At 49.6% G+C, this 22371-nt stretch overlaps 1 protein-coding gene across 4 annotated transcripts; it reads left to right on the forward strand.

The window, feature by feature from the left end:
* The first annotated feature begins 524 nt into the window (after window positions 1-524).
* jam2a (junctional adhesion molecule 2a) lies at window positions 525-21904 on the forward strand. Of its 4 annotated transcripts, none has more exons than XM_056301216.1 (11): window positions 525-979; window positions 8508-8573; window positions 8788-8898; window positions 10668-10817; window positions 12950-13134; window positions 14222-14324; window positions 16958-17062; window positions 17302-17317; window positions 19987-20058; window positions 20521-20554; window positions 20905-21904. In XM_056301216.1, exons 1-11 carry the CDS (start codon window positions 808-810, stop codon window positions 20941-20943), a joined length of 1053 nt encoding a protein of 350 aa, XP_056157191.1. In that variant the 5' UTR covers window positions 525-807; the 3' UTR covers window positions 20944-21904. The 4 variants fall into 4 exon arrangements, with proteins under 4 accessions (XP_056157191.1, XP_056157192.1, XP_056157194.1 ...); XM_056301217.1 differs by having other exon boundaries at window positions 17305-17317; XM_056301219.1 differs by lacking the exon at window positions 19987-20058 and having other exon boundaries at window positions 527-979.
* Window positions 21905-22371: the final 467 nt, after the last annotated feature.

The following is a 22371-nucleotide window of genomic DNA, read 5'->3' on the forward strand; positions in this document are numbered from 1 at the left end:
ATAGTGTATCGATGAGCAGGTATTGGTATTGCTTGCTTATTGGTAGACCTAGTTAGTCAGACGTACCCATTATTGATTTAGACGCGTCTGCGTGAAGGGTCCACGGCACATGTTCCGCGTCGGGTCGCCCACAACGCGTAATTCTCGTGTATTGTGAATTATGGCGCAGGACGGTCGTTTTTCCACGGGGGAGTTGTTTAATGGGCTACACCTAACAGGTGGCGCTCTCTTCCTCGGAGACTCGCCATCGCTATTTGATGAGCTTCTCACCAAACTCGTCCGACTCCTACTCGGATTTGGGTTTGACTCTTTCCACGCACCGGTCTATTTATTGCCAACTGCCGACCAATAACACGCGCAAACAAACAAGCGCGTGCGCGCACGGTGCATGCCATCTGGTGCAGGTGGCTGTGCGTGCAGTGCGCTTTCTTGGACGCGGCGTTGCGCTCTTCGCATTCCACACCACTCGTTCTCCGAGAGCGACCCGCCCTCCCTCCATGTCCTCCCTCCCTCCCTCCCTCCCTCCCTCTCCTCCCATTAAGCCAGTGCCGAGGGAGCGCAACACGGGACAGCGTGGAGCTCAGCCTCAGTCTCACCCGGCTACCAACTGGAAGCGCCGCGCCGCCGCAGCGAAGGGTTTTTTTTTTTGCGTTTGGCTGATCCTCCCCCCGACACCCCCACCCACCCCCCCACCCCCCCATAGGTGCGTCCGGCCGGGTCCGTCGTTCCCGGAGAGAACAGTTTTGTTTGTTTGTTTGTTTTGCTGGGGTTGTGTGTGTGTGTGTGTGTGCGCGTGTGCGCGCGCGTATGTGTGGCGAAAACGGAGCGTCCCGGAAAACTGGAATAATTCAGGAGTTGCCACGAGAGAGTGGGAGACCAGGTCCTCGGGGCTCGGCACGCAAGACCCGACTTCGCCGAGAGTTGTGGATAATGGAGACACCGTCACTTTATCTTCCCGTTGTTATTTTACTGATGCAATGTAAGTGAGCTCCGGTGTGGGATGTGTTAAATGATTCATTCAGAAGAATGACCCCATGACCCCCCCATACCCTCCCCGTGCATGCGCGCGCGTGGTGTATGTGCATGCGTTCGCGTGCGTGCGCCAGAGCGCAGTATTCAGCTTCTGCATAGATGATGGAAACGCTTATGGCAGCAGCATAATTGTACGTTTTCTGCGTGTGTCACATTTCCGCTGTCACTTCACTCGCTGATGCTTTATGGAAGATGAGCACTCAGTTCGCACCTTTGTGCACGTGCTGAAACACCCCCCCCTACTCCCCAACTCCACTGTCTTCGTTGAAGCCTTTAACCGTGCAAACGGATGGGCAGTTTAGTCGTGCGTACGGAGCCGGGCTGGCTCCCTTATAGACGTTGGCAGGACGCCACCCAGGGGTGTGGGCGGCACAGCGGGCACCGGCTTTGGCAGACGAGGTGTCACCTCCCCGCTTGAGATAGCGTTTCTCCTGGCAGAGCTCTCCCCCGCCCCCCCCCTCCCCAGTTATTTTTTTAACTATTATGATATGCATCAAGACATTTTCAGAGCAGGAATGAGACCAAGGATGCAAAAAAAAAGAAAAAAAAGAAAAGAGGGTCCGGGGGTCAGCAGGAAAAAGGAAGTTGGTAAAAAGAGAAGAATTTAAAACCCGCGGAGACGGGATAGAAGTACCAGCGGCTTATCGAGAGTTTTCAGGCGGGCCTCGTCGATTGGGTTGATGTGATTGCGGGTGAGGGGGGGCTGTGGTGTGGGTGTGGACAGGACGAAGCAAGGGCGAGTGACTCAGATAACGCGCGGCTCTCCTCCGCTTCCCTTTTTTACTCCCCCCTCTCCCCCCATCGGCCACCTGTTCACCCGGGTGGGTCGTGGGTTCAAGGAGCAGTCGTGCGTAGCATTGAGGCCTTTTTCTTACAACACGGCACAAATATCGTTTAATCCCAGGAAAAAAAGGTGGGGAGGGGGGCACGGCGATAAATGCCAACGGGATACACCGTTGGCATTTAGGGGGCAGCCGCGAATCAACGCTGACCTGAAAGGTGCAATAGTCCAGGAAACGAGTTGTGGTTGGCCACATTTTAGCATTGTAGTGTGTGTTGGGGTGAGGCTCTCTGTGGCAAAGGCAGCCCCCCCTCCCCACCACTCCATCCCACCCCCATTTCATTCTCTCTCTTTCTCTCTCTCGCCATCTCTCTCTCTCTCTCTCTCTCTCTCTCTCTCTCTCTCTCTCTCTCTCTCTCTCTCTCTCTCTCTCTCTACCTCTCACTTTCTCTCCATTTGTCTCTAGCTCTCCGTCTAATTCATTCCCTCACACACCCAAACACAAACACACACACACACACACACACACACACACACACACACACACACACACCATGTCTGACTGAGACAGCTGTTGCTCACTGAGGAGTGCAGGGTTACAGTCATACAGAAGGGCTTTGTTCCGAGGAACACACACACACACACACACACACACACACACACACACACACACACACACACACACACACACACACACACACACTGTCCTCGCCCTGTTTTTCTGACTCCCCGCACGGTACTGAAATGTGTAGGCTCTCTGCATTCTCATTATGCACATCAAACCATCACACCATGTCATTTCGGCAAGTACGTCGCTCGCCTTCAAATGTAGCCACTTGCTCATTTGAATAAGTGCCCTAATTATATTTTGTGCCGGGCCTTGGACCTCTGCACAGCGCGCGGAACGCCCAGTCCATTCTCTTGTGACACTCGGTACGGACCACATAGCGAGAGGAGGCCCCGTGTGCCAAAGGAGCAAGCGTGCCATCTTTTGTGTTTTGGCTGGGGCGGGAGGGCGGTGGCCCCTCCGTGGGTTTAAGCTCTCTCGGCGTAAACATGGCGGTATTATAACGCAGCACAGAGTCTGTATGTGTCCCCTATATGCTCGTCTTTACATGCGCCCACGCTTTTGGCTGCGTGTCTGTCCGTGTGCGTCTCAGCCACAAAGTCCTGACCAGATTTTTTTATTTTGTTCTGCTTATCAAAACACAGCACATGTGCAAGGGCGGTTAGCGCTGTCGCCTCACATCAAGACGGTTGTGGGCTCACTGCCGGTCGTCTCTGTGTGGTGTGTCCCCCCCCCCCCCGCGGTTGTGTCAGTTTCCTTCCGGACACGCCGATTTCCTTCAGCGGTCAGACAGACGTGTATTTCAGATGAACCAGAGACTCTAGAATGGGAGTGGTTGTGATTATGTGTGTTTGAGCCTGTCAAGGCCCCGGCCTTCTTCCCCAACAGAGGCCAGGCCCGTGTGAGCCTCTTTGTGTTGGACTAGAAGACCGAGGTGTTGACAAATGTGCGCGGTGACAGGACAGGAACCAACACGAGAGGTCAAGGTGGCGGGAGCTCGCACACAGTGCTTGTGTGTGTCCAGTCCCCTTCGCTAATTTGTGTCTTTTTTTGTGTCCACATCCGTGAGTGTAAGCTCTCCCCTGTTCCCATGTCTATGTCCACGTCTGTGTTTGTGCGCAGGGGTGTAGCACAAAATTCTGGGCCCTGTAGATAAGCCGTCTCTGGGGGCCCCCTTCCCTCTTTTGTCTCTCACGCATCACTTTTTTTTTTGGAGTTTTAACACTCGGTATATTCTGTACAGTCGCAGTACATTCATCTATTTTAACCTAACCTTAACCTAACTAGATGAGCTGCATTGAGTGGTGCTCGTGAGGGGGCGGACTAAACCATTTTGCACCTTTTGTAAGGGGGGGTGAGAGGGGGCCTCAGACAGCCCGCACTAGTTTCTTTGAGTCCCTCCAGCGATGTATTGGCCCCATTTTCACTGGAGTTATGACACCAATTGGTTAGAAATAAACATTTGCAAAGCAAAACAAGGTTTTAATTCTAGGCTTCCTGAGCCCCCCCCCCCCACGACGCCGCTGCTTGTGCGTGTCTGGTTCAGCGAGTCCCTGACCCAGCGGCGAGTTGGTCGGATGGACGGATGGACGGACGGACACGGCAGTGGCAAAAACTGGGGCCTTGTTGACAGGCTCGCCACATTTCTCGTAATCTCAAAGAGACACCCTTCAAGGTGGCGTTGGCCCTTTGACTCACACTATGTGACAAGAGCGTCTCCCGTCCCCCGTGTTACCGCCCGAGAGTATCTCCCTCGCGTTGAGCCCCGCTCTAATATTCATGCCTCCGCGCGTGCCTGCCTACCCCCCTGCCCCCCCCATACACAGACACACATTTCTTCTCCTTTTGCTCGTTTTCTCTTCCCTGCCTCGCTCATCCTCTTCCCTCCTGTCCCCCTCTGCCTCGCTCTCTCTTCTTGTCCCTTCCTTTGTGTTCTATTCTTAGTCTCCCCCCCCATCCCTCCTTTTGTTGCTCTTGTTTTTAATCTCGGCGTGTCGCTCTCTCTAACTCTCTTGTTCATCCTTTTAACTCCTCAGACGGTTTCGCAGGTACGCGTGCCAGGGTCCAGTGATAATCCTGTTACACTACTACAAATGAACTAATGGCAAACACGGAGAGGGGAGACTGCTGTGTTTAATTAACACCCCCCCAACCCCCAATCCTAGTTCTGAGGAGGTGAAATTCGTGCTTTTTCTACGGTGTTGAAAGCAAGGACGTGGGTTTGGCTAATACAGGGCGCAGGGGGCGCCGCCCCCTTCAAATATCAAGAGATGAAAATCTACTGAAACATGTTAAATATAATTTAGTTGTATAATGCAAATATTTATGAAATAAAAAGTGTTTTTTTCAGTCTGCGAGCGCCTGTCAGCAGCCATTAAATATTGGTTCCAAAGGGTATTTGGTTGATTTCTGTCTGAATACATGTACTTCCCGGGTGAGGGGCGCCGGCCATACGTTATGTAAGCCCTCAAACTTGTGGCGAGCAAGTGACCCTGAGGCTGCTGTCTGATTGGTTTCTTCAGATTTTCCAGGGGGCGCAGTTCTGTGCTGCCCCAGACACTCCCATTATTATTGGCAACGAATTGGCATTGTTTTAACGTTTTTTGATCTAATGTGATTGGACAATTCACGTGGCTGTCAATCTTGTTGGCACCCACCACCACGCCTCGTCTCGACTGTCAATCATCCACCGTCTACGAACCCTGATAAAATCAATAGGTTACATTGTCCTTCTTAATAACTGTGACTGTGTGGACATTAAAGCAGCTGTCAGGTGTGCTGCGCCAAGGTAAATTGCGCCCCCCCCCCCATTTTTTTTAGCACCAGCCGCCACTGAGTACAACCCTTCTTTTCTGCGTTGGTAGCGTTCCCCAGTTCTTCTGGCGTGTGGTTAAAAGGCGGGCTACAATGTCCTCTTTGTGTATTTTATTCAGTCATCTTCAATTTACACCAACACGACAAGACAGCACGCTGCCCCCACCTCCCCCGCCCTTACCCCCACTCTACCACCATGTTACTCCCCCTCTGGGACGCTCATATAACTGTCCCTCCTAAACAACTGCGGGTAGGAACTAATATTCACTCGTAGGCAAAGGGACACTAAGTAACAATTTAAGTGTTACACGTGTAAATGTATAAATAAAATATTAGTTAAAATGCGTACAGTAACTAACTAAGGTTACAGTAGGGACATTTTGTCAGACCAACACACGCGCGCAAAGAGCTACCTCTATTCAGTGCACGTCTGCTTATATAATTGGTCCAAAACATGAATTTTATAGGGTGTTGCGATACACAGTTGAGGGTAGCTTCACCAGGGGGCTGCTGCTCCTTTAAGGCAGACATGCAGAGCGCTGACGTAGGCACTGCGTAGTTTCCGGGGCGGAGCCATGTTTGCAGCGAGCCTGGCGGTTAGCTGGTTGCCACGAGAGGTGGCGCTGTGTCGGTGGTGTTTTGTGTGGTGAGTAACCGACTCGATCTCTCCGTCTCCTCATTCCCGCACTCCCACAAGGGCTTTAAAAAGTGTCACGCAGATCCGTAACCTACATGCGATCAAGGTGTATTTAAAAGGGAGAATTCCCTGATTTCCAACCTCATCTCCCGTCTATCTGCGACAGGGGCCATTGTTAGCGCGTTAAAACACCCGCTGTTGTCCCCGACCGTTCCGCGTCTCGGGGGCGGCGGCGTGTTTTTTTCCGACCGCCAAGTGACGCGCCGTGACGTCAGTTCGCGGATGGGAAAACTATACGTGCCGCCTAGCAGGGTTTCTAATACGCTAATCTCCCTCGAAACATGCTGTTCAAAAACAATGCCCGGCTGTGTGACGTTTCCGATAGTGGAAATGACGTCACACAACACTAGCGCCGAGGCTCTTACGGACGCCGATGCGAGAGCTAGCGTGCAGCAAGGGATTCTGGGATGTGTAGGCGCTGAGTTTCACGTCAGTATAGTACACGTAGGGTTGCCAACCGTTCCTTAAAATAAGGAAACGCTCCTTATTTTATATATATATATATATATATATATATATATATATATATATATGTGTGTGTGTGTGTGTATGTGTGTGTAGTGTAAGGCACATTATATTTGTTATGCCCGCAACGCCCCGTCCATCCAACCCCCGTCCCTGTCCCCTGTTCCTTATTTCCATTTCAAGGACTTGGCAACCCTAAGTACACAGTGGGGACTTTATTGCTTCAGTCCACCACAGTACTCATCAGTACTGGTTGCACATATACACAAATCCATTTACATTTTTCCTTTAATGTTATTCCACAAGCGCTGTTAGTTTTCCGTGGTTGAACTAGTTGCACTTGTGAACTGAATTTCAGTGGGTTTTAATGGCTGTTCTGTCTCCATCTGATCCAGTTCTTTATTTTCTTTATTTTTTTTATTCGTAACAAAAATATTCCTCAGGACAATCCACTAGTCCCTTGACACTGGTAGGGACATATCGCCTCCCGTCCATACCCAAATCTACGCCTATGGTTTCAATGAAATAACTATAACAAACAGTATCTGATGTGTATTGCCGCATTTGATTTCTAACACTGCAATAGTTATTAGCTGAGTTGTCGTTGCAATAAACCATATTTACTTCAGCACCAGCCTTAACGCTCTTACTAATCCAAATTCTGTTTGTCCCCTCTGTGCTCCGTTTTCATGGCCATTCAACATTGCGGACTTCCTGTTATAATAAATCCGGCCCTGCCCTTTCACAGAAGTGAGGACAGGGCGGACGGGGGGGCAGGGGGGGGCTCCTGGAATTCCTGCTGGACTTCTCTTTCTTTTGTTTCCACTATTAAAACCATAACAACCTCATGCAGGATGTAAGATGACAAACAGGAAGCTAGTGAGTCAGGAAGCTAGCGAGTCAGCTAGCTAGCGGTTACTTGTGCAAAATGCCCTACAGATTGGTGACTTACACTGCAGAGTGGTTTCCAGCAACGACAATTACTAAATGACTCATCCGCTAAATTGAGGTAGCTTTAATTCGTGGAAATGACCATTGTAATGACAGGGTATTATTAGCCTACAGCAAAAGTCACACAATAGTGTCGCTTATTTTTAAACTCATAATGTCAGATTTTTTTTTTATCTGTACGTATGCATGCTGGTATTTGAAGAAGGTTACAAGGGAAGAAAGGGGAAAAAAAATAACTGTGAGATTGTGTGGGTGTTACGGGAGAATGGTTGTGGTGTATGAATACTGTAAGCACGAGAGCCTGTTAACAGCAATTTTGATGTTTTTTTCATATCCTTAAAATTAAATCGCTAGTCCTTTAATGCTTTCAGTGAGTCGCTTGAGCCTTAAGTCTCATTCAAAATGTATTGTGTACTCTAAAAAATGCATGGCGTTCAGTCTGAAGATCTAAATTATTTCCTTAATTGGTGTTAAAAACGAACTTTCTGGCAATGTGAAGTTTGCATCTGACAACAGGAAATATTTGTCAGTTGCATGCGTGCGTGTGTGTGTGTGTATCCGATGTTTGCTCCCTTCCATTTGCCATTTCCCCCCAGATAACAGACAACAACGGAATGACCAAACAATTATCCTCCTCCGGAACCAATCAGCGCACAGGAAACCAGCTCCTACTTCCTGTTCCTGTTTGGTTGCCAAGGTATCAATGGCATGCAGACAGACAGAGAAGCTGCCACACACGAAGAAAGTCTTCCCCCCGCTTCCTAATGCTGACCACACATCATCCACCTTTAGCTTAATCTTGACAAGCCGTTGGAAGTGTGCGAGGAGATAACATATGCCGGCACACTCCTTAACCCCGCAGGATTAAGGCAGGGGGAACTAATCCTGCCTTCACCTCAGATTTCACCGAGAAGGCCTCAGTCGGACCTAACCGCGCGTCCCGGCCTCAGATGCTAGCCCGGCTTGCAGTGAGCGAGAGACCAAAGACGCCAATTAAGCATTCTCCTCTTGCAGTTGGCGGGCAACGTGCGCCACTTCACCAATTCACCTTGCCCCCTAATGGATGACAAGAGATATCACGTTCTGAACCATACTCGACCCTCTCTTCTCTCCCCGTCTCTCTGTCCCTCGCTCTCACTCACTCACTCTCTCTTCCTTGTTTTTCTCCCTCTCATCCCCGCCCCTTCCCCCATTACCAGGTTCTCCCTCAGCCCCCGTTACCGTGTTGACCTTGAGAAGCAAGGTGGAGGTGCAGGAGTTCTCAGGTGAGACGGAAAGACGGCGAGCCTCGAAACTTTAATAAAAATTACGTTTTTTTTTTTTTTTCCAGATTCGTGTTGACAAGAATTAAGCTTCAGTTAATGTTCAGTGGGGCAAAAGAGCAATTCCTTCGGCCGAGGTGATGAGCGAGCGGCTCGCTGTCTCACATTACGAGCCCCACTGGTCAGCCTCAACTCTCTCTGTGTGCTCCCTGACCAGATGCGGTGCTGTCCTGCACGTTTCGTACCGAGAAAGACCAGAACCCCCGCATCGAGTGGAAGAAGAAGGGGACGGACGTGTCCTTCGTCTACTACGACGGCCACTTTAGAGGTGAAAACACCTCGTAAACACCCTACACACACACACACACATTCTTGTACTTCCATCTTTGTGAGGCCCCTCATTGACTACATTCATTCCCTAGCCCTTAACCCAATTCCTAACCATCAGAACTACATGTCTAACCTTAACCCTTACCCTGACCTTCACCTAATCCTGATTTTAACCTCAACCCTAAAACCCGAGTCCTAACCCTAAAATATAGTCCCTTAAAGAAGTGAGAACCGGTCAAACTGTCCTCACTTTGATAGTTTAAATACTCGAATGGATCCTCATAGAGATAGAAGTACAAGAACACACACACACACACACACACACACACACACACACACACACACACACAGAGCCACCACCACCACCCATGTGTGGGTGTGCAGCATGCGTCAGCCACTATCACCTTGGCTGCAGGAGAATATTGCCTCATAATATAATGGAAAAAGATTGTTTATGTTGACTTAAATAGTAATAATAAACTTTATTTATAGAGCACTTTTCAAATCCACATGTACAAAGGGTTTCACAACAGAGAAGTAAAAATAGAAGTTAAAAGCCCAAACAGATGACAATAAATAGACCAAAAAAAAAAAAAGAAAATCAAAATATCAATAATCCGAATACATGTTTCAATGATACATGAGGCAAAGAACACACTGAGGTATTTTAAGAAGTCCATCATTTCTTATGTTGTTTGAAATATTGCACCATTCTTGCAAACACTGAATTTTTCGCCCCCTTTGGTGCTCGTTTCTGTGTCGTCGCGGGTTAGAGTCTTTCTGAAACCCGTCCCCTACACTTCCCCCTCACGACCGGTGTGGATTTAAAGAGTTAAATAAATAATGGATCAGAGCGTCCATCTGGATTTGTCTGCCTCGCCTTTTTCATGATAAGAAGAGTCAGACAAGGGTGCTCTGGTAGCGTGGTGGTCTATTCCATTGCCTACCAACGCGGGGATCGCTGGTTCGATACCTCCGGCTTGGTCGGGCGTCCCTACAGACACAATTGACCGTGTCTGCGGGTGGGAAGCCGGATGTGCGTATGTGTCCTGGTTGCGGCACTAGCGCCTCCTTTGGTTGGTCGGGGGAGCCTGTTCAAGGAGGTGGGGGAACTGGGGAGAATAGTGTGATCCTCCCACATGCTACGTCCCCCTGGTGAAACTCCTCACTGTCAGGTGAAAAGAAGCGACTGATGACTCCACATGTATCGGAGGAGGCATGTGGTAGTCTGCAGCCCTCCCCGGATCAGCAGAGAGGGTGGAGCAGCGACCGGGACGGCTTGGAAGAGTGGGGTAATTGGCCGGTTATTATGTGGGAGAAAAAAGGGGGAAAAATCCCCCTCCCCAAAAAAAGAGGAGTCAGACAACCTCAAATATTCTCAGTCATATCGAGTCCCCCGGGAGTCCCGTTCGCTCCGTCTCATCACCTTCGCTGACCGTCCCGTCTCTTGTACCTGAAGTCAGTTTGAAAGGAGGCCATTTGCAGCTGGACACAGGTGAAACTAAACCCTGCCTCAAAGATGGAGTCTAAAGTCTTACAAGGCGAGGCAAATGACAACTTTATACTTCTCCCTGGATGCATTGTGTATAAGTAACACCCCCCCCCCCGGGCCTTTCCATGCACATGCCCGTTTGCAAAGTGGATGTGGGTGTATTTCAGCGAACAACCCCCCCCCCCCCATTGCTAAATACTGCTTGTTAATTCTCACCTCAAGGATCTTCCTCCTGCTATTCCTCTTCATCCTGACCTTCTGTCTGTCCTCCCCAGGTCCCTTCGAGGGCCGGGCTGCCATCGAAGGGGCGACGGTGACGTTGCGGAAGGTGACCCAGAAGGACGCGGGGGAGTACCGCTGCGAGATCAGCGCCCCGCTGGACTTGGTCACCCTAGGAGAGACCAACGTCACCCTCAAAGTCCTCGGTGAGCCGAGTGTGTGTGAACGGAGAAGGCACAGAAATGTGAACTGAAAACGAATGACTTGAGAAACATCTGTGAGAGTGCAGTCAGTCAGTCAACAGCCATGTCTTCTCAGTCAGTCAGTCAGCAGCCGTATCTTCTCAGTCAGTCAGTCAGCAGCCATGTCTTCTCAGTCAGTCAGTCAGTCAGTCAGTCAGTCAGTCAGCAGCCATGTCTTCTCAGTCAGTCAGTCAGTCAGTCAGTCAGCAGCCGTCTCTTCTCAGTCAGTCAGTCAGCAGCCATTTCTTCTCAGTCAGTCAGTCAGTCAGTCAGTCAGTCAGTCAGTCAGTCAGTCAGTCAACAGCCATGTCTTCTCAGTCAGTCAGTCAGCAGCCGTATCTTCTCAGTCAGTCAGTCAGCAGCCATGTCTTCTCAGTCAGTCAGTCAGTCAGTCAGTCAGTCAGTCAGTCAGTCAGTCAGCAGCCATGTCTTCTCAGTCAGTCAGTCAGTCAGCAGCCGTATCTTCTCAGTCAGTCAGTCAGCAGCCATGTCTTCTCAGTCAGTCAGTCAGTCAGTCAGTCAGTCAGTCAGTCAGTCAGTCAGTCAGTCAGTCAGTCAGTCAGCAGCCATGTCTTCTCAGTCAGTCAGTCAGTCAGCAGCCATGTCTTCTCAGTCAGTCAGCAGCCATGTCTTCCTAGTCAGTCAGTCAGCAGCCATGTCTTCTCAGTCAGTCAGTCAGCAGCCATGTCTTCCTAGTCAGTCAGTCAGCAGGCATGTCTTCTCAGTCAGTCAGTCAGCAGCCATGTCTTCCTAGTCAGTCAGTCAGCAGCCATGTCTTCTCAGTCAGTCAGTCAGCAGCCGTGTCTTCTCAGTCAGTTAATCCGCAGCCATGTCTTCCTAGTCAGTCAGTCAGTAGCCGTATCTTCTCAGTCAGTCAGTCAGCAGCCATGTCTTCTCAGTCAGTCAGTCAGCGGCCATGTCTTCCTAGTCAGTCAGTCATCAGCCGTGTCTTCTCAGTCAGTCAGTCAGCAGCCATGTCTTCCTAGTCAGTCAGTCGGCAGCCATGTCTTCTCAGTCAGTAAGTCAGCAGCCGTGTCTTCTCGTTTTCCTGTTTAATCAGGGCGGCCAGCCTGGCTTGTGACGAATACCACCGTTTGGTACTGATATCTGAAGCGTTCGGAGCGCAGGGTCAGCTAACTTTTGTAGAGATTCAGTGTGTTGCTCAAGGACACTTGTGTACAATGGATACCGGCCGCCATGGGGGCTTGACCACTTGTCCTCTGCCTGACACAACAGGGTCTCTGCTTACAGGCCCACCCTGCACATTGTGTGGGATGAATAAATATTCTTGAATTTGTTTTGGGCGCAAGCCTCTATCTGCATGTCTCACGTTCTCTTGGAAGCGGTGGTTCATCTCCCTCACATCAACAATATACGTTTTTAGGGCGTCCAGGTGGCGTGGCGGTCTATTCCGTTGCCTACCAACACGGAGATCGCCAGTTTGAATTCCCGCGTGACCTCCGGCTTGGTCAGGCACCCCTACAGACACAATTGGCCATGTCTGCGGGTGGGAAGCCAGATGTGGGTATGTGTCCTGGTAGCTGCACTAGCGCCTCCTCTGGTAGGTTCGGGGGGGGAGGGGGAACTGGGGGGAATAGCGTGATCTTCCCACGCTTCATTGCCCTGGTGAAACTCCTTACTGTCAGGTGAAAAGAAGCGGCTGGCGACTCCACATGTGTTGGAGGAGGCATATGTCTGCAGCCCTCCCAGGATCAGCAGGGGGGTGGAGCAGTGACCAAGATGGCTCAGAAGAGTGGCATAGTTGGCCAAGTACAATTGGGGAGAAAAAGGGGGAAACCCCCCCCCCCCAAAAAAGTAAAGCAATATACTCTTTTTTTCTTGTGTCCTGTGTGGTGATCCACCCCCCCCCCCCCATCTGCTATGCTAGTGGGCCAGCAGTACTCATGTTTCATGGAGGTCCATGTGTGTGCAGGTTCACACAGCCTCCCAACTCAGCCAGCGTAGGGTCGGGTTGGAATCAAAACCTGCATACGCACGGGCCGATGTGGAGTACAGGAGAATTTGGCTGAACCAAACCATAACAAGGTACTTCTGAATACTATTCGACTTTCATGTGATTATCCTGTCTCTTCCAGTGCCACCGCAAACCCCGTCATGTGAAATTCCCAGTTCTGCAGTGACAGGCTCAGTGGTTCAGCTGCGGTGCCGGGACCGCCAGAGCATCCCACCAGCCACCTACTCCTGGTTCAAAGACAGCATACCCCTCAACCCGCGCCAGCCCAATGCCACTTTTATAGTCAACGCATACACCGGAGTCCTGGTGAGGGATATGTGTGTGTGTGTGTGTGTTGGGGCGGCATGGTGGCCCATTGGTTAGCGCTGTCACCTCACAGCAAGAAGGTCCTAGGTTCGAACCCCGGGGTTGTCTAACCTTGGGGGGGGGTCATCCCAGGTTGTCCTCTGTGTGGAGTTTGCATGTTCTCCCCGTGTCCATGGTGGGCTTCCTCCGGCTGCTCCAGTTTCCCCCACCATCACAAGAAACATGCATGTTAGGGTTTACACTCCTGTCTGTGCCCCTGAGCAAGGCAATGGGAAAAGAACTGGAGTTGGTCCCCGGGCGCAGCATCAAGGCAGCAGCCCACTGCCCCGTGCTACACAGATCACAGCTAGGATGGATTAATTTGCAGTAACTGAATTTCCCCAAAGGGATTAATAAAGGAAACTATATATATATATATATATATATATATATGTGTGTGTGTGTGTGTGTGTGTGTGTGTGTGTGTGTGTGTGTGTGTGTGTGTGTGTGTGCGTGTGTATGCATATGTATATATATATATGTGTGTGTGTGTATGTATCTATATATCTATATATATACATCTATATATATCTATATCTAGATATATGTATGTATGCATATATATGTATATACACACACACACACACACACACACACACACACACACACACTGCTGAGCACTATAAGCATGACCTCTACTGTGCTGCTGAAAACAAGTGCAGACTCAGAAAGGAGTGCGTTATCAGAGAGGTCCAAACCACATCCTCAACCACTTCTTCACAGCCTTGCCCACATTGTCCCAAAATATGTGGCTCCAGCATCGGCCTCTATGCCCACCTGAAGACCCACAAGGACCTAGAAGGGAGACAGTCATCCTCGACCATGAGTGACTGCCGATTTTAAATATAAATATATATATATGGGTGTGTGTGTGTGTGCATTTACATATAAGGTGATACCTTTGCACCATCTTACAGCCTCCTCTCAATTTCAAACTGAAGCCTGAGCAGGAGTATTATCGTTCTTGGGTACGGGCACCTGTGGCCCACAAATGAGTTCACTATGCCCCATACAAACCTCTCATTAGCTTTCTTTTCGCTTCCCTCAGGAGTTCAAAGCGGTGGCCAAGGAGGACACCGGCCGCTACCGCTGTCTAGCCTCCAATGGAGTGGGAAAGCCAAAGATGTGTGAGGGCAACAGCATGACCATCGGTAATTGCGCACGTACTTGTGTGTTTATTTTAACAGTATAAGTTCGGGCGTCCCGGTAGTGTAGCAGTCTATTCCGTTGCCTGCCAACATGGGGATCACCAGTTCGAATCCCTGTGTTACCTCCGGCTTGGTTGGGCGTCCCTACAGACACAATTGGCCGTGTCTGCGGGTGGGAAGCCGGATGTGGGTGTGTGTCCTGGTTGCTACACTCGCACCCCCTCTGGTCGGTTGGGGCGCCTGTTCGGGGGGGGGGGGGATAGTGTGATCCTCCCACGCGCTACATCTTTACAACATTGTGTAATATAATAAAAACAGCTGAATTGTAAAAGTAAAACGAGGAAGCTGAAGGAAGTTTCTGAAGCAATGCTGAAATTCAGTTCCTGCAGATTTCACAATGCCTCAACTTGTAGCTACTCCCTAAGTTTATAAAGTAACAGTATTTACAGTTCCAGAACTTAAGATTTCTTAGTTCTTGAACTGTAAATACTAATTGTGTCTTACACAAGACTTCTTACACAAGAATGTCAGTGAGTCTTGTGTAAGAAGTGGGGTTGTTGTGAAGCGTCTAGTGCAGGGGTGCCCAACTCCAGGCCTCGAGGGCCGCAGTGTCTGTGGGTGTTTGTTCCAACCATGCACTACACCACCTGATTTAACTAATTAGCTCACCTCTTGGGCCAAGGAGGGAAAGGAATTAGTTAATTCGGGTGGTGTGTAGTGCATGGCTGCAACAAATACCTGCAGACACTGCGGCCCTCGAAGCCTGGAGTTGGGCCCCCCTGTGTGTTGGTGTAGTGTTCTGTGCCCGTCACGTCTCACCAGGTATAACATAGGCCGTGTTATAGGTTTATAACCCCTTTGAAAGATCTAATTAATATTCGTCTGTCTGTGCTATGATTGGTTGAGTATGGATACTGTCGTCATACAGAAGAGATGGAGGGTGATTGCTCGTTGTAGCGGTCGTGGCTGGTTTAAACATCTAAATCTCGATAGCTAACGTTAGCCGTCGGCGTCAGAAGGGAAGACAGCGTGGGTTAGGGTTAGGGTACACTGTCTCTCTCTCATACACACACACACACTCTCTGTCTCTCTCTCTCACTCACACACACCAGAAGAGACCCTCCGTCTCTTCTGTATGATGACAGTGTTCACGCTCAACCAATCATAGCACAGACAGACGAATATTAATTAGATCTTCCAAGGGGGTTATAAACCGGTAACACGGGCTATGTTATAGCTCTGTCTCATTCTCAACCTTCACCGCTGGCTAGCAGAAATGCAAACAGGAGAGCTGAGCGCCTAAGTCTCTCCCTGCCAGTACATAGCCTCTGCAAAAGCAAGCCCTATGTAGCGCCTCCTCGTGGCGACACACGGTAACTGGGTACACCTTGGACCCTGGCTGAACTGCAAGGGACCCGGAGGAGGTCTGGCCCCTAGACGTGCGGTATGCAGGCCCACCGGTGGGTGGATATTCCCTGATGCCCACGGACCAGCCCCCAGCTATGGGTTAAATAGTGCCACAGCCTAGTGGATACCTCGGGAGAGGCTACGGGAGTAAACCCCTACAGAAAATCAACGTCTACAGTGCTGTTGTTTTTTGTTTTTCTTGCCCTTTTGTATGTGTCTAAGTGGGAGAGTACTGCTGGCATCGTGTGTGGCTGCCGCTTCTCCCTCTCGTAGCGCCCCCTTCCCATCCACCCCTGTATGTCTGTGTTATGTTTATCTGTTGTCTTGTTTCACCCCGTTTATTGCAAAGTGACTTTGAGTGTTAGAAAAGCGCTATATAAGATTGATTTATTATTATTATTGTTATTATTATTGTTATTATGTCCCCCTGGCGAAACTCCTCACCGTCAGGTGAAAAGAAGCGGCTGGCGACTCCACATGTATCGGAGGAGGCCTGTGGTAGTCTGCGGCCCTCCCCGGATTGGCAGAGGGGGTGGAGGAGTGACCGGGATGGATGGCTCAGAGAGCAGATTGGCCTGGTATAATTGGGGAGAAAAAAAAGAGGGGGGGGTGATAACAGTATAGGTTCGTCATATTTAGACCTCCCCAGTTTCCCTGTATATCTCCACGAGGGCAGATATGCAGACTGCTAACGCAGGGGTGAGCCCACCGGAGTTCGTTTTAGCCACTTATTTGATAATGGTAGAAGAGTTCGCTTGCCTTATGGCTGCAATACAGCCATTTTGTCATGTGATGGCCTTCTGCTAGACAACGCCAGTCTCATCCCATAACATGCACAATGTGCACGGGAAGGTCTTTAAAATGGCATATTTATGATTTAGGAGTGAAGCACATCAGTTCGTAGCACATGTTAGTACGGAGGACAAACGGACGTCTTCGCACAACAGGTTACATGTGTCCTCAAAGTTAATACAGTTAATGATCACTGGAAAGGTTACCACCGTCTTCCTCTGTGGTGTCTCGTGAGGTAGCTCCCTGCACCAAACAAGACTTGTTCAGTCAAACGAAGCAAAAAAGTGGAGCGTTTCCCTCCATTTTGTCATCCGCCACGTTCATTCGTTCAGCGAGCAACCGGAACTCGCATTTCCTCCTTTTTCCCCCCATCTCACATAATCTATTATTGAACCCTTCCTCCCTCCCTCTCTCCCTCTCTCTCTCACCCCCTTTAGAGGATGTCAATGTTGCAGTGGTGGTGACAGTGGTGGTGGTCTGTCTCCTGGTTGTCATCTGTGGATGTGGGGGGTTCCTGCTGCACCGCAACGGATTCTTCAGCCGTGAGTCTGTCTGCCCATCTTGTCCGTCTGTCTCTCCACTTTGGTTGTCTATCTCGCTGTGCCGAAGAAGCAGTTTGTTTGCTTCCCTGCTCCTGCCATCTGTCCTCTTCTTTCACCCGCATGCGAGTATCGATTTCCCAGACGTTTTTTTTTTCTTCTTTCTACTTTCTGCCAAAAAAATGACGTTCACCCTCTTTTCTCCCTCTTCTTTTGTCTTCCCAATGTACCCATCCATCCAGCAGGACACAGAGGAAGGTAAGAGCACCGTGATCACATTAACATTGATGTTTACCAAGCGCAGTGGCACACTAATATTCTATATAGTGAAGTGGAGTGATGGGACTAACGGTTTGCCCTGGGCGGGGGTTGTTCCACATCGCACTGTGTGTTAGTGTGTCTGTGTGCTGCGTCAGGACGATATAGAGTGACAGCTGTGTGTGTGTGTGTGTATGTGTGTGCTAGTGTGTGTGTGTCTGTGGCCGAGAACAGCAGCGTCTGAGCTTCTGCCCGTCCGGTGATCAGTGATGGACAGCGACAGATGTACAAAACCACGAGAAAGTTTCTCGTCATATCGGTTGTTATGGGTGACCAGATGTACATCTGTCAAAGCGGCACGGTGGCCCGGTGGTTAGAGCCGTCGCCTCACAGCAGGAAGGTCCTGGGTTCAAGTCCCGGGGTTGTCCAACCAACCTTGGGGGGGTTGGGGGGGGTCATCCCAGGTTGTTCTCTGTATGGAGTTTGCATGTTCTCCCCGTGTCTGCGGTGGGTTTCCTCCGGGCGCTCCGGTTTCCTCCCACCATCAAAAAGACATGCATGTTAGGGTTGATACTCCTGTCTGTGCCCCTGAGTAAGGCAATGGAAAGATTGGTCCTCGGGTGCTGCAGCTGCCCACTGCTCCTAGCTACACAGCTAGGATGGGTTAAATCCAGAAAAATGATTTCCACAAGGGGATAAAGTAGTAAAAAAAAAAGAAAAGAAAAAAGGTCGAAAACATCGCTGAGCCAGCCGTCAGCGGGTCACGTTGTGACTCTAATAACTGTGCAGTGAGAAGTGGCTGTTCATCAGCAGAGACACAAACACTGGCAGTAACACAGTAATTACACAGACGGTACCTGGAATTAGACGTGGATTACCCAGAGATGGGGTGGATTCGAGAGGTGGACGGACATAAACTGCTTTTACAGACGGCTGCTAATGGAATCAAGTCTGCTGCACAATATCATCAGAGTGGTTCCCATTGCAAAAGAGCTTATTCAAGCCTGAAAACCCGGGCGGCAAAACCCGTGTCGTCCCGTTACTCACGCGCTTGTCTTCGACTCATTACATAATTAGCTCAATATTGTGCAGCGTGTAAGTTGCAAAGTCATTGTAAAATGCTGTTTGAAGCCAAGGCAAAAGCTCTTTGTCTGGGTTAAAGTCTGATGCTTATCCCACTGAGCTAACTGGAGCTGTCACTGTCGACTCCCTATTTATAGAACAGGCTACTTCACAAAGACCCGGAGACAATGTGACATGATGTCAATGATGCACCAGTAGTACACACAAGTTAGTAGGGTACCGCAGGCTTGTGTATCTGAGCTGTAGTTCTACCTATTAGGCTCAAAGGACTGTAATGGGAATCAGAACGGGAATCAGGGGGCGTGTCTGGGTAGCGTATAGCGGTCTATTCCGTTGCCTACCAACACAGAGATCGCCGGTCCGAATCCCCATATTACCTCTGGCTTGGTCGGGCGTCCCTACAGACACAATTGGCCGTGTCTGCGGGTGGGAAGCCGGATGTGGGTATGTGTCCTGGTCGCTGCACTAGCGCCTCCTCTGGTCGGTCGGGGCGCCTGTTCGGGGCGGAGGGGGAACTAGGGGGAATAGCGTGATCCTCCCACGCACTACGTCCCCCTGGCGAAACTCCTCACTGTCAGGTGAAAAGACGCAGCTGGCGACTCTACATGTATCGGAGGAGGCATGTGGGAGTCTGCAGCCCTCCCCGGATTGGCAGAGGCGGGGGAGCAGCGACCGGGACGGCTCGGAAGAGTGGGGTCAGAAGAGTGGTGATGGCCGGATACAACTGAAAAGGATGTTAATTAGGGAATCAGATCTCGGGTCAGTGCTCTCAAATAGTGGTTTTCAAAGCCAGTCCTTGGGCACCACCAGTCCTGCTGGTTTTCTGGTCTGCCAGGTAGTTCATTACAGTCACCTGTTGTGTCAGGTCTGAAAACTCCCTGATCTAGAAGGCTGGAATACATGACAGAGTAAAAAACCTGCACAGTACCTCTAGTCTCCGAGGCCCGGGACTTTAGCACCATTGCTCTAACTTTGCGAAAGTATGGACTGGTGGTCTCAGCTCTCCGGGGCGTCTGTCTCCAACCTTGCCGAAGCAAAATATTCTCGTTTTAACAATGAATTGATTCGACTATAGGTGGCTAAACTATTTAATGTGCAGCAAGTGGGCTTAGCGCTAATCGCAACCTCCCCAGGTTGGAATTTGTCATGTGTTGCATGGCACCCCCTGTTTTGCCACTCTATCTTTCCTATGTAAGAAAAGAGGGGAAGTAAAATGCCTATGAAAAATTACACCCTCCACTGCTTTCATTCCTTTCCGGTGAAATGTAGGTGTACATTTGTCTCACTGGGATTTTCAAAGAAATCCTCATCGTACGATGTGTAATACGACAATACGACATGTAACGTGGGGTTTTGCATCGCTGCATGTGATTGGCTCACCGCTGACCTCCGCTCACAGCATCGGCATTTTGATTGGCAGGATTGCTTCCGCATCACCATTGGCTGCATGGTAGCACATTGCTGCCAGTAGTAACCCTCCCGTAAAAGCATGGTGTGCCGTGTGCATTGTTCCATTTGTTATTTTTTTTTACAAGTGAACTCTTGACCTTTCGAACCCCTCAAACTGAGCGTTGACCCCCTTACAGGTCATTTTGGATCTCCGAGTGTCACGGTGCAGCCCACATCAGCAGCCAAAACCTGCACAGAACTGAGGACATGTGAGTGTGACACGTAAGACAGGTTGACAGACGGATAAGGTGGGCAGGTGGGAAGACGGACAAGCAGGGTGGCAGACAAACAAGTCGGACAGCTAGCTAGATACCGGCTGTCTCGGGAGGATTTCGAGTGTGGGTACTAGCGTGCATGCATGTGTGTGTGTGTGTGTGTGCGATCTTTGCTTGGGCTCGCCAATAGGGTTTACCCAGGCTCCATTCTCTGTGACAGAACAACAGCCTCCCCCGTGCATCACTTCTCCCTGCTCAGTGCTGTCCTGCGCAGTCATGTAAGGTTCAGAGAGGCGAGCTTTCCTTTGTACCCACTGGGAGGCTTGCCATGTATGTTGTCCATTATTCATACAGGGCAAAACATGACTCAGGATACAGCTGTCCTCCTCGTGCTGCTTTTCCTCTTTCTGCCCGTGTCAAACTGTCCAGTGCGCTCATGATGTCTTTGTCTTTCAGGTCCAATGTCAACTACATCCCTCCTCCCCAAGAAGTGAGTGTGTTTTCTCATCCTCTGATTCTTACTCTACCCCCCCCCCCCACCGCCCTCTCTGGGTCTCTTCCTTGATGGACACCGAGCGGTGACACAATGAAAGCGCTGACATAAGCACGAGCGGCTCGCACATTACCAAATGAATATCGCCGCGTGCCTGATTGATATTGTAACATTTGTATTCATCTGCAAGATGTGGAATGAAAAATTCAATGCCACAAGTAAAATTTTCTCTCTCTCTCTCTCTCTCTGTCTCTCTGTCTCTGTCTCTCTCTCTCTCTCTCTCTCTCTCTCTCTGTCTCTCTCTCTGTCTCTGTCTCTCTCTCTCTCTCTCTCTGCCTCCCCTTTAGCACCAAGATTTCAAACACACTCAGTCATTTATGCTCTGAGAAGCTGGCCTTCTGTTGAAAACAGGCTACCACCCTTGTGTTAAAGGTGCCAACCCTGGATACTTTATTTTTTTTGGGGGGGGGGGGTTGAGGTAAGACTCATAGGAAGAGAGCTCTTCGTTTCCCAGCTCAGATACAGCACTGTTTTAAATGTTTTACTACTCTTTGGATGGGTCGTCACAAGGGACAAACAACTTCCCAAGGCTTCCTGTCTTCTTGCTTTGCTGTGTGGGGTGGCTCGTGCCACCGAAGTGGTCCAGTCATACAGGATTAAGTACATTATATGGCACTATGCTTCCCCCTGGTGGTGTAATATTGAACATCCATTTTATAGTTACGCGCTTTGACCCTCCCGTTTGCAGGCCAAAATTACTATCTGTGTTTTTTTTTTTTTTTTTTTTTTATCAGAGACTGACTGTTTTATTTAGGGAATTTTGAACATACAGTTTGATTAGATCAACCTATGAGTTTCATAACTTTAAAGCCATATGGAAAAGCATCTCAACTGTGCAATGGTTTTCCTAACGACTATAGTGAGCAAATGCTGTTTTACCTCAGTATGAGCCACCTGCTAATGTATTGTCTCATCCTTACGGGGGGGGGGGGTCATCCTCCGCCTCATCCACATTGCCACTAAGGTCCCGTGGCCACAACAGAGCAAAGGTGGTCTTGATACCAACATGCAAATTAAAGCCACTTTAGCCAAGTGAGACCAACCCCATTCCGCCCTAACGTGCCTGCATGGTCTTCTTATATACCTTGTGCCTTTTTAATTTCATATTATGTCATATTTATCTATGGATCACTGTTTTTGTAAAGAATTTGCCTTACTTTTTTCTGTCTTTATATTTTTGTGCCACAGTGTTTTATCAAATGGAGTGTCTGTTTTTAGACTGCGTGTGAATGCTGAAATTTTATTTGGATGACGTATCAGTAATAAAAGGTTGGGGTTTTTTTTGTATCGAAAATGTCTCCGTACATTGTAGAGCATTGCATGTGTGGAGCCATACTAATCCTTGACGGTCGACGTTTCTTCCGTATCCTTTATTCTCATTTTACAGTATAGGATAGCGGTTTAGCGCGGGCGAATCCGTCAAGGGCGGCGAATTATCGAACTGGATCACCGACAGCCGTGTCACAAGTGATTTGGCTGTTTTCAAGCGCAGTCAGCTTAACACTCAGTCCTGCTGAAGAGCCGTCCCAGATGTTTTGCAAGAGTCCGCGTATAGACTTTATGTTTCATGTGCACATCACTTAGATTTACAGCTGCGGAATACCCTCAAGCACCGCCACGTGGTGAGGACCCCCCTCTGATCCTCTGCTGTTTAATGAAGGCAACGGGGGGAAGCACTGTTCGTGTTAGAAAGTGTCCACGAGATTTGCAAACGTTTGCATGAAAGTAAGCGATGGCCTATCTTGCTGCATTTA

Source organism: Lampris incognitus, chromosome 21 (assembly GCF_029633865.1).
Source record: "Lampris incognitus isolate fLamInc1 chromosome 21, fLamInc1.hap2, whole genome shotgun sequence".
Lineage (NCBI taxonomy): Eukaryota > Metazoa > Chordata > Actinopteri > Lampriformes > Lampridae > Lampris > Lampris incognitus.